This window comes from Rhinatrema bivittatum, chromosome 8, assembly GCF_901001135.1.
Source record: "Rhinatrema bivittatum chromosome 8, aRhiBiv1.1, whole genome shotgun sequence".
Classification (NCBI taxonomy): domain Eukaryota; kingdom Metazoa; phylum Chordata; class Amphibia; order Gymnophiona; family Rhinatrematidae; genus Rhinatrema; species Rhinatrema bivittatum.
In genome coordinates, this window is record NC_042622.1 from 159,986,884 (window position 1) to 159,999,007 (window position 12,124).

Sequence of the window (12,124 nt, forward strand, 5' to 3'; positions counted from 1 at the left end):
ACCCCCTTAAGTTGTTATTACTTACTAATGCTTTTCTCCCATTCTATGTCTATGGGGAAAATGCTCAATAAATGCAGCCCTTGGACAGTGATCGAGCTCTTTAGTGAGAAGGAATTCCTTTTAATTTGTCTGAACTAACCCATCCTGCAGGTCTCATGTTTAAATGTAGCTTTTACTACGGAACCTTTCCCTGCGGTCTTCTAACTTGCCTCTTGCAGATCTTTTACCCTTCCCAGACTTCTCTGGGGCCGCCAGAACTAAACCCTGCGTGCCCCTCACGGGTCTGGGACGCTTTGTTTACTTCTAGCGGATCTTGGACGGCATCACGTCTGTGATGACTCCCATTGGAGCGGGCGAGTGCGCACGCGCTGTGAGGCCTGATCGTGGAACATGGCGACGATTTGAAAGTTTGTAGACCCGCCAGGGAACGACGGGAGTGGGGAAAGTAAGTGTGCGAGCGGAGGGGTTCCGACTCCGCTATGGATTCGCTGGCTGCGGAGGATCCGACGTTACCGTTAGACTTTAACGGCAGGTGAGTGTACACTGCTGGGTTCGGGTTGCGATCTGGCCGAAGGGTGCGGAGAATCTCCGATCGGGTGAAGTAACGTGAATTGCGGCCAGTGTGGGTGTTCATGAAACACGTTCGGCCCGTGAATGTGAAATGTTGCGAGAGTCTTTCTGACATCGCTTCTCATTTGTGCTGTTGGCGTTGGTTCTTTGTAGGCGTCTGGCTTTCGTCCTTTCTTTTCCTCTGTTCGAATGCACAGCTGGAAGGGCCTCCGAACATTGACCGTGGGTGTATGGGTTCTAAGGGGTGTAGGGGAAGGACCTCGGCAACCTCCTCTCTGTACACGTGTCCCGCTAGTTTTAGTTTGATACAAAGGGTCAGATTCAGTCTCTTTCTCTCTGCCTTCTACCTTCGGAAAACTTCTCCTGAAGTAACATTTGGCTCGAGGCCGGCAGTTATTTGGTGGTAGAGCTGGTGTCTGTTGCTTCCTTGGTAACACCGAAGACCTGTCAGCCCAGCAAAGAACCCCAAAACAAGCCATGACGACTTGTGCAATGCCAACACGTCCTCTCTCCACATCCTTCTGCCTAAAAAGAAAAAGGCAATTCCTTTTCTGTGGAAGATCTCCCATCTGGAGTTCATGCCTTACCAAGAAATCTGCTGTTGGCTTTAGGTCAGCTTGGGGGTATGTTTATTTATCTATTTATTTATTTGTGATCGTTGGATAGTTTTGCATGGCTTTGATTATTTTTTGCTATGTATTTTATCTTTGTGTGATCATCTCTTTTCTATGCTTGGTGCTAGGTAGTTATGTTTAGGTTTGCCAACTGGCACCAGATTCACTGCATCCTGGGTTTAACGTGTTGTATGCAGAGACTTACTGGCGAATTTTAAATAGGTTGCGCGCATTTTCAAAGGGGCCCAGCCACACGCATAACCCCCGTTATGTGCCGAAGTGCCAGGCCCAGAGAAAGGGCAGTCCCGGGGCCAAGGCTGTAGGCAGCTGGTACAGCAGCCATTTGCCGCTGTGCCGGGGAAGCGTGTGCTGGTGCATGCAAGTTGCTTCTACTCCAACAGAGCAGTAAGCAACGAAACCAAAAAAATAAAAGGTAGGAGACAGGGTTTAGGAGGTGGGGAGGAGAGGAGAGGGGAAGAGAGAGGGAGTATGGGTAGGGGGTAGGGAAGTTCCCTCCCAGTCCGTTCCTTAATTGGAGTGGACTAGGAGAGAACTGGGGGAGGCCTGATTGTGTTGCCGCACATAATCTTGTAGCCCCCCCCCCCCCGCGCGCGCGCGCATGCCGCCCGCACATCCATGCACGGATTATAAAATCCCGCACGCATGTGCACGCGGCCATGGGATTTTATAACGTGTGCTCTGGCGTGTGCATACTATTTATTTTTTTATTTATTTAGATTTATATTCCACTTTTCGCACTTTTTTTTTTTTCAGCACTTCAAAGTGGATTACATTCAGGTACTGTAGGTATTTCTCTATCCCCAGAGGGTTTACAATCATCGCACACACCTTTTAAAATCTACCCCTTATAATTCTGATTTTCCTGTTGTTGTTTCTAAGGAAAGTAAGGCTACAAGTCCTTAGGGATTGCAATAAGGAAATTAGAACTACAAGTTCCTATATGCAATGGTGTAAACCCAGGACTGGATTGGACAAATCTGGAGCCAGTTGGCAACCTGGTGGGCAAATCTGGAGCCAGTTGCAAACCTAGTTATGTTTTTTAGTCTACTTTCTGATGGAAAAGAAGGCTTAATGAGAACTATATGTGTTCCCCAAATAACTTTTTGATTTGGTGATATGGCCATCAAATTTTCTTATGTTAGTGGGACTCTGATGGGGGTGAGTTCCAGCCCACCTTGATGCCTGTGTAACCCCCTCCCTCGCCCAATACATTTAGTTGGGGGTCACACTCAGTGCCAGGACTTAGTCTCAACTTAGTCCTGAAAGATCCTGGTATGTATCCTCTGATTTCCCCCGTCAATGACTTTTATCGGTTCAGCACCAAGGAGACAATTGACACTAGGTATGGTCTTTCAAAAATTAAGTTTTTATTGAACAGTTCAGATAGAACAGTTGCAGGTGTTTAGAAACCTCAAGCAGGTACTGAGAAGTATCAAAGGGGTTTACTGATCCTTACTGTTACACCCTACTGGGAGACTGAAGAGTTAGAATGTATGGTACTAAAGGAAGATATGGAAAGAGGATTACTAATGGGACACAAATACGAGGGTAAAAATTATATCGACATGATGGGGCAGGTAAAATTGGTGGAGGGCTGGCTCTATATGTAAAGGATGACATAGAGTTAAGCCGGATAATAGTTTTTTTTTCTTTGCAGGAGTCAGAGTGCACTTTGGAATCCTGTATGGTTGTAGGGATATATTACTCCCTGCCTTGCCAGGATGAGGACATAGACTATGAAATGCTAAGATTAGACTGGGCAACATAATAATAAAGGGAGACTTCAGTTATTTGAGTATTGATTGATTGGGTAAATGTTTCATCAGGACATGCAAAGGAAGTAAAGTTCTAGATGCAACCAATGACTACTTCATGTAGCAGTTGGTCATGGAACCAACAAGAGGGGAACAATAATAGATGTAGTTCTCACTGGAACACAGGACCCTAGTGCAAAAGATAAAGGTGGTGAATCTGCTTGGTAACAATGATCATAATGAAGTTTTTTTCTTTTGACAAGCAGGTTGAATTAGCCATTACATGTGGATGATGATATCCAATGGTACCAAGCAGAATTGTCTCTCCAAGCTGTAGAGCTTTGAGCTCTACTGAACATGTGCAGAGGTTTCTGTATAGGCATTGCCTTGCAAACCTCCTCAGTCATTTTTTGTTCACGCTAAAGCATGGATGTCGACTTCTTTTCTCCTTTAGTTTCTTTTCTCTCAATTTGATATTTTTTCTTCAGAAATACCTCCTGCCTTGCCTTGCTGCTTCTGCAGCCATCAAAAGAGCACTTTTAAGTGCTAATTTAAAAAAATAAAAGAGGAAAAGAAGACTGATGCTGAGAGAGTCTCAATAACTTGAAAATGTCAGGCCACAAGGAGAAGGCCATAACTGTAAGTAGTTTTAAAAATTGCCCATATGGAAAAATCATTTTCTTCACCGATGGACATGAGGTTTAGGACTGGATCATGACTAGAAGAATTGTGCTGCCTGTGGATGGATGTTCCCGCACTCCAGTGCTCCAGGGCTTTGCATCTTGAAGAGCTCGCATAAATCTCAAAGGAATAGCAGTAATTCTTCCTTCCGCAATGCAAGCCCATGACTCTGCGTCCTTGGGAAAGCCCATGAATTGCAGTCACTCAAAATCTCTCTTGTCCGCGAAGGCCGAGTCTGTGGGATTGAGTTCCGCTGGCCGGCAGGTATGGACACACATGCGGCATCATTCTCTCGAGCTGCGCCGCCCTCCCCCCCCGATGTGTTGATGAAATACAAGCATCGCTGGACACTGATGCTGATGCAGTAGCCTTCTTCAGTGTCGCTGGTACAGTAAGGTGTGTCGAAGCATCGATGCACTCCAGCTCTGTATTGACACTTCCAAAACATGATGTGGCCAAGCATACGAAACACTGTGCATTGACGCACGGTGCACCAGCGTTTCCAATCCTTGATGCACCAAAGCACATTGCATCCATATGTCCTATGCTAACTGCACCGATGCAGTTTACAGCAGTGCACCAACTATCAACGTATGATGCACTGATGCAAATTGCTCCGATGCATTAGTCGCATGTAGACTCCTCCAGTGCCCAGCTGTCTCTTCTTTGTATTATGTCCTGATGCAGGCCACAATGCATTCAATGCTTGTCTTGCTCCATGAGGTACCTGGACTATCCTTGAGCATATAATCCACAACGTCCTCATCTGTGTCACCCAGAGACTGTGCATCTCCATCTTGGGATCCAAGAGGTCTTCTGACACAACAATTTTCAGCTCCTCCAAGGTTGTCAGGTGAAGGGGGTCAAACTACCTTTACCACCTCCGTTGATTTATAGACAGATTCCCCCACAATTAGTGGTAGAAGGTCTGTGCCTACATTCGAGAAATCACATCCTGGCTATCTTACCACTTGCCTCCAGTAAAACGCTTGTTACTTACCAGGAACCTGACCTGTTTTCAGAAGATGTCCCTCTACCAAACCCAGGCCAGCGGACACAACAGTTCTACCAACACATAGGCAGGTTGGTGAGGAACTTCTTTACCTTTACTTGCACAAGAGACAGCTTCTCTGCCACCATAGCATCTGTGGTTCCTGAAACCAGAGTCCGAATTCACCTTTAGGGGTGCCTTCATCATCAGAACCTCTTGTCAGGGGCTCCTTATCAACCCATTTGCTTGCAATAGAGTCCATGCATTTGGAGGTCACAGAAAATGCTGTTCCTCTAAAACCCCAAATTACTGTATAATTACAACAACCATACAAAGGTGGTGAAGGAAACGCTGACGCAAGTGCAAAAAAAACATTCACTAAAATGCTTACTACTAAGAGGAATACAGCAAACAATACTTTGTTTTGTTTTTTTTATATAGTTTTATATTGCTCAATTTCAATTACTTTTTCTTTTCTCTTTTCAGGAGGAAAAGGACTTCAGAGGCTGGCAAATGCTACCATTCTACTTGCTCTTCCAATCATCAGTCAAAAAAACCTCCTCCCTCCCTTTGTTTCTTAGATGTTTCCACTGAAAACTAGAAATATCAATATAAACATTTTTGGACAAAAATAATTTTAAACAATATATCCCTCTCTTAAACTTATATTGAGTTGTTTCTCTCTTCAGTTTCAGTGGTGAACCCTTGTTTACCTTTTGTCTTTTGGAAAGTGGCACAGGAACTCAGAACAGTACTACTTTTTTAATTGACTTGTATATTCAATTGGGTTTATAACAGAAATTCAGATTTCAACACAATAATTGAAAGAATCAATTGTATTGATTTACTTTAAAGTACACTCAAATGGAACCATTTAAATTCTAATTACCTTTTACTATGTTTTTTTATTATTTTTTTCTTCAAACCCTTATGTTTGATATTGCCAACAAATATGTCCACTTCACTGATCAGGAAGATACATAATTGCAAATGATATTTAGTTGGTTATTTTCCCAAAGTATCACATGATGGTTATTAAGAGTCAATAGTAGGATCTGTCATTAATGGTCAGTAACTAGTCTTATCTCCTAATTCTCATTACCTCTTCAGTGTAGTGTTCCTGATTAAAAACCACTACTGGTGTAACTAGTTTTACCTCCTAATTGTCTCATTACCTCTTCAGTGTAGTCTTCCTGATTAAAAACCAGTAAATCTTCTCCTTAATCAGGAAGACTACACTGAAGAGGTAATGAGACAATTAGGAGGTAAAACTAGTTACCAACCTTTAATGACCAATCCCACTAAGCGGTTACAACAAAAGATTGAGGTCACAGATTTAGCTTTAGAAGTGGGATATCTGAATCGAAAAGAGTATACATTTTTTAATAAGACCATCTCAGAATACCGACTGTGCTGCTAAAAGTCCATAAGACACTGATAAAACCACCTGGACGACCAATTGTATCTAATAAAGAATCGGTGTTGGAGCCATTATTAGTATATTTGGACAGATTTTTAAGACCTTTTGTATGTGACATACTATCATATATTCAAGAGAATTGACACTTTATGGAGAGGTTGAATAATATAGAGTGCAAAGAAGATTATTTGGTAATAATGGATGTTTCATCTTTATACACTAGTACAGCGGTTCTCAATGTGTGTGTTGCGACACACCAGTGTGTCGCCAAGCACCGGCTGGTGTGTTGCGTGCTCCCGGTCTCTCCCGCTGCTCTTTCTTCCCTGCTGCCGTTGCCGCTGGGCTATCAGCACGTTCAAGCCCAGTGGGAACGGCAGCAGTGCTAAAAGAAGCTCTGGCACCCGTGGCTGGCCTTTTCTTTTTCCCGTGCCTGCATCTCCACCCGGAACAGGAAGTGATACGCGGTGCGCGGGAAGGAGAAAGAGCCGTGCCGCGTGATAAAGTAGCAGCGGCCGCTGCAGCATCGGCCCCCGAGCAATTGAAGCAGCTGGTAATCGAGAAAGGAGAGAGCAGCATGAGCTTCCCGCGGCCGATGGAATTCTTCCTTCTTGGCCTGCGGGGGCTGGAGGAGGAGGCTGCTGCAGCTACCATTTGTGCTGGGGGGGGGGGAGAGAGAGAGGAAGTGAGTGAGAGAAAGAGAGAGAAGCAGCCAGCCAGCCAGTGTATGAGAGAATGTGTGTGTGATTGAGAGCCTGTGTGTAAGTGAGAGAATGTATTTGATCGAGAGCATGTGTGTGATTGAGAGAAACTGGTCAGAGAGCTGATGTATGTGTATATGTGAGAGACAATGAAAGTGACTGCTCAAGTTGATGACTGATGTGTATGTGACGTGTGTGTGTGTGAGAGAGAGAAAAAGCATGGAAGTGAGAAATCTGGGTATGTGAGAAAGCATGGGAGTAAGAAGCCTGGTGTTGTGGGGGTGTATGTGAAAGAAAGCATGGGAGTGAGAAGCCTGATTATGTGAGAGAGAGCACGGGAGTGGGAAGCCTGTGTGTGTGTGCATGTATGATAGAGAGACTGGTTGGTAAGGTGACTGGTGTGAATGTGAGAGAGAGAGAGAGAATGCGATTCAGGGAATGAGAAGCCTGTGCACGTGGAGAGCGAGCATGGAAATGAGAGAGAGACTGGTGTGGGTGTGTATGTGTGTGTAACAGAGAGAAAGTGATTATGGGAATGAGAAGCCTGCATGTGAAGAGAGTGAGCATGGGAGTGAGAACCTGGGTGTGTGTGAGACACAGCATGGGAGGGAGAAGCCTGTATATGTAAGACAGAACATGGAAGTGAGAAGCCTGTGTATGTGTGTATGCATGAGAGAGATCAGGTGACTGGTGTGGGTGTGTGTGTGTGTAACAGAGAGAAAGTGATTATGGGAATGAGAAGCCTGTGCATGTGAAGAGTGAGCATGGGAGTGAGAAACCTGGGTGTGTGCGAGACACAGCATGGGAGTGAGAAGCCTGTACATCTGAAAGAGAACATGGGAGTGGGAAGCCTGTGTGTGTCTGTGTATGCATGAGAGAGATCAGGTGACTGGTGTGTGTTTGTGTGTATGTGAGAGAGAGAAAGAAAGTGATTATGGGAATGAGAAGCCTGTGCATGTGAAGAGAGAGCATGGGAGTGAGAAAGCTGGGAGTGTGTGAGATACAGCATGGGAGTGAGAAGCCTGTATATCTGAAAGAGAACATGGGAGTGGGAAGCCTGTGTGCATGAGAGAGATCAGGTGACTGGTATGTATGTTTGTGTATGGGTGTGAGAGAAAGAAAGTGATTATGGGAATGAGAAGCCTGTGCATGTGGAGAGAACAAGCATGGGAGTGAGAGACTGGTGAGTGTGTGTGAGAAAGAGAAAGTGATTATGAGAGTGAGAAGCCCATATATGTAAGTGGAACACGGGAGTGGGAAGCCTGTGTGTGTGTATGGCATGAGAGAAACTGTTCAGGAAGGTGACTGGTGTGTTTGTCAAAGACTGTTTGGGAGATGATTGGTGTGTGAGAGACAGAAACTGGTCATGGGGGCATGACTGATATGGTGTGTGTGTGTGTGTGAGAGACATGGGCCCTAAGGAAGAGGACCATGAGTATAGAGCTTAGCTACTACTGCTGCTTCTGGTGTGTGCCACGGCCTGCATGGAAGAGGAGTAGGAGAGCTGCTGGAGGGGGTAAGTAAAGGTGGCTTTTTAAGTTTATTTTTCTTGATTGACTGCCATTTTAATTATTTAATATTATGTGATGTGTCTGCTTTTTTGAAATATTTTATTGGTGTTTGGAGAATTTTTAATAGATTTTATGAGTTTTTAATTGTTGGATGTTATTCTGTTCATAGTTGTTGTGAAACATTTATTCTGCTTATTAGTATAGTTTTACAATTATTTCTGTGTGGGGATCTATAGCTGCTTGCTAGTTCTGTTTTCCTAATGAGAGGTGTATTGGTTTTTAGGACCTGATTTAATATTTGTAGTGTTGCCTTTTCATAGATAGGGTTGCTCCCGTTTGAGTGTATTCCATAATACAGGTGTAACTGTGTGCGGATTAGTTTATGTGCATTACTGCAGATCCTGGGAGTATGTTCATAATATGATCAGATTACTGCAGATTACTGCAGATTACTGCAGATTACTGCAGATCCTGGGAGTATGTTCATAATATGATCAGATTTGATTTAATGACTGGAAAAGGAACAGTGTGCAAATCCAAAGCTCTCGTGCTAAACTTTCAAAAGGGAAACTTTGATAAAATGAGAAAAATTGTTAGAAAAAAACTGAAAGGAGCAGCTACAAAAGTAAAAAATGTCCAAGAGGCGTGGTCATTGTTAAAAAATACCATTCTAGAAGCACAGTCCAGATGTATTCCACACATTAAGAAAGGTGGAAAGAAGGCAAAACGATTACCGGCATGGTTAAAAGGGGAGGTGAAAGAAGCTATTTTAGCCAAAAGATCTTCATTCAAAAATTGGAAGAAGGATCCAACAGAAGAAAATAGGATAAAGCATAAACATTGGCAAGTTAAATGTAAGACATTGATAAGACAGGCTAAGAGAGAATTTGAAAAGAAGTTGGCTGTAGAGGCAAAAACTCACAGTAAAAACTTTTTTAAATATATCCGAAGCAGAAAGCCTGTGAGGGAGTCAGTTGGACCTTTAGATGATCGAGGGGTTAAAGGGGCACTTAGAGAAGATAAGGCCATCGCAGAAAGATTAAATGATTTCTTTGCTTCGGTGTTTACTGAAGAGGATGTTGGGGAGGTACCCGTAATGGAGAAGGTTTTCATGGGTAATGATTCAGATGGACTGAATCAAATCACGGTGAACCTAGAAGATGTGGTAGGCCTGATTGACAAACTGAAGAGTAGTAAATCACCTGGACCGGATGGTATACACCCCAGAGTTCTGAAGGAACTAAAAAATGAAATTTCAGACCTATTAGTAAAAATTTGTAACTTATCATTAAAATCATCCATTGTACCTGAAGACTGGAGGATAGCAAATGTAACCCCAATATTTAAAAAGGGCTCCAGGGGCGATCCGGGAAACTACAGACCGGTTAGCCTGACTTCAGTGCCAGGAAAAATAGTGGAAAGTGTTCTAAACATCAAAATCACAGAACATATAGAAAGACATGGTTTAATGGAACAAAGTCAGCATGGCTTTACCCAGGGCAAGTCTTGCCTCACAAATCTGCTTCACTTTTTTGAAGGAGTTAATAAACATGTGGATAAAGGTGAACCGGTAGATATAGTATACTTGGATTTTCAGAAGGCGTTTGACAAAGTTCCTCATGAGAGGCTTCTAGGAAAAGTAAAAAGTCATGGGATAGGTGGCGATGTCCTTTCGTGGATTGCAAACTGGCTAAAAGACAGGAAACAGAGAGTAGGATTAAATGGGCAATTTTCTCAGTGGAAGGGAGTGGACAGTGGAGTGCCTCAGGGATCTGTATTGGGACCCTTACTGTTCAATATATTTATAAATGATCTGGAAAGAAATACGACGAGTGAGATAATCAAATTTGCAGATGACACAAAATTGTGCAGAGTAGTTAAATCACAAGCAGATTGTGATAAATTGCAGGAAGACCTTGTGAGACTGGAAAATTGGGCATCCAAATGGCAGATGAAATTTAATGTGGAAAAGTGCAAGGTGATGCATATAGGGAAAAATAACCCATGCTATAATTACACGATGTTGGGTTCCATATTAGGTGCTACAACCCAAGAAAGAGATCTAGGTGTCATAGTGGATAACACATTGAAATCGTCGGTTCAGTGTGCTGCGGCAGTCAAAAAAGCAAACAGAATGTTGGGAATTATTAGAAAAGGAATGATGAATAAAACGGAAAATGTCATAATGCCTCTGTATCGCTCCATGGTGAGACCGCACCTTGAATACTGTGTACAATTCTGGTCGCCGCATCTCAAAAAAGATATAATTGCGATGGAGAAGGTACAGAGAAGGGCTACCAAAATGATAAGGGGAATGGAACAACTCCCCTATGAGGAAAGACTAAAGAGATTAGGACTTTTCAGCTTGGAGAAGAGACGACTGAGGGGGGATATGATAGAGGTGTTTAAAATCATGAGAGGTCTAGAACGGGTAGATGTGAATCGGTTATTTACTCTTTCAGATAGTAGAAGGACTAGGGGACACTCCATGAAGTTAGCATGGGGCACATTTAAAACTAATCGGAGAAAGTTCTTTTTTACTCAACGCACAATTAAACTCTGGAATTTGTTGCCAGAGAATGTGGTTCGTGCAGGTAGTATAGCTGTGTTTAAAAAAGGATTGGATAAGTTCTTGGAGGAGAAGTCCATTACCTGCTATTAGGTTCACTTAGAGAATAGCCACTGCCATTAGCAATGGTTACATGGAATAGACTTAGTTTTTGGGTACTTGCCAGGTTCTTATGGCCTGGATTGGCCACTGTTGGAAACAGGATGCTGGGCTTGATGGACCCTTGGTCTGACCCAGTATGGCATTTTCTTATGTTCTTATGTTCTTATGTTAGGTTGGTTCTGTGTGTGTTACTGAGGTGAGATATTTTACTAGCATGTAAGTGTTTGCATCAGTCTTATTTGTTGTGTTTTCTCAAGAGGACATGCATTGGTGGTAAACTGCTGTCTTTTCATAAGTAGGGCTATTGAGCCTGGAAGTAGAAGGAGTTTGAGTTGCTGTTACTGAGATGACACCAGAACCAGAATATCTTTTTTGTAGGGTGAGTTGTATGGGGAATGTCATAATTCTGCTTTACATCCATTATTGTGGGTCAGGGGGGTTCCCGTGGATGCAAACTGTACTTTTACATCTAGCCCTGTGACGATCATGGGTCAGTGTGTCATGCATGGTTGAGAACCACTGCACTAGTATACCACAAGATGAAGCATTGGAGATTATAAAAGAGACATTAGATACTGGAAGTTGACATTTAAAGTACCAGCTGATTTTTTTTGATGAAATTAGTATCCTTGGCATTGAAAGAAATTTTTTTTTTATATTTGAAGACTTTGTATTTGCAAGTGTCGGGAACAGCAATGGGAGTCAGTATGGCCCCTTCACTGGCAAATCTGTTTATATCTTCATTTAAGAAAAAATGGGTATATTCTTCTTTTTTCAAGAGAATTAAACTCATCTTTTTATATTACTCTAATGTGGGATAATCTTCCTGTATCTCAATTTTTGAGAATAAGAAATTGCTCAAATATTGTGGATTACCAGAGAGAATCAAAACAACTTTCAAGGAATTTTATTCAAAAAGGTAATCCATGTCATTGTATTCAATGGGCTTATAAGAGAGCACATTATACCTTATTGAGAATTAATGATTAATACTAGTACTCAAAAAGATACACAAACAAATGTTGGCGATAAAATGACTTGTATTTTGAGATATTCATCTTTATCAGAAAAGATCTCCAAAATCAAAAGGAATTGGTTATTAGCTAGTTTGTTACCAGTTTTTGAAAATAAAGAATTAAGATTTGCATTTTCAAGAGAGAAAAACATCAATGTTACCAAGTGTGCAGAAAAGA

General features: G+C 42.6%; 1 protein-coding gene across 4 annotated transcripts in view; it reads left to right on the forward strand.

Annotated features, from left to right (window-relative positions):
- Positions 1-12,124, forward strand: part of LOC115098072 (CDK5 regulatory subunit-associated protein 2-like) — a 143,360-nt gene that overhangs the window by 1,433 nt on the left and 129,803 nt on the right. The window contains exons 1-2 of one of the 4 annotated variants that reach the window (XM_029614374.1): positions 261-532; positions 3,448-3,598. The exons of 1 other annotated variant lie outside the window; for it this stretch is intronic. Coding sequence is in view for 1 of the 3 variants with exons in the window: in XM_029614373.1 (XP_029470233.1) it covers positions 480-532 (53 nt within the window). In the remaining 2 variants the exon portion in view is untranslated. Of the gene's footprint in view, positions 1-260; positions 533-3,447; positions 3,599-12,124 lie in introns of those variants that run through there. 2 more of the 4 variants (XM_029614376.1, XM_029614373.1) reach the window with 2 other exon arrangements.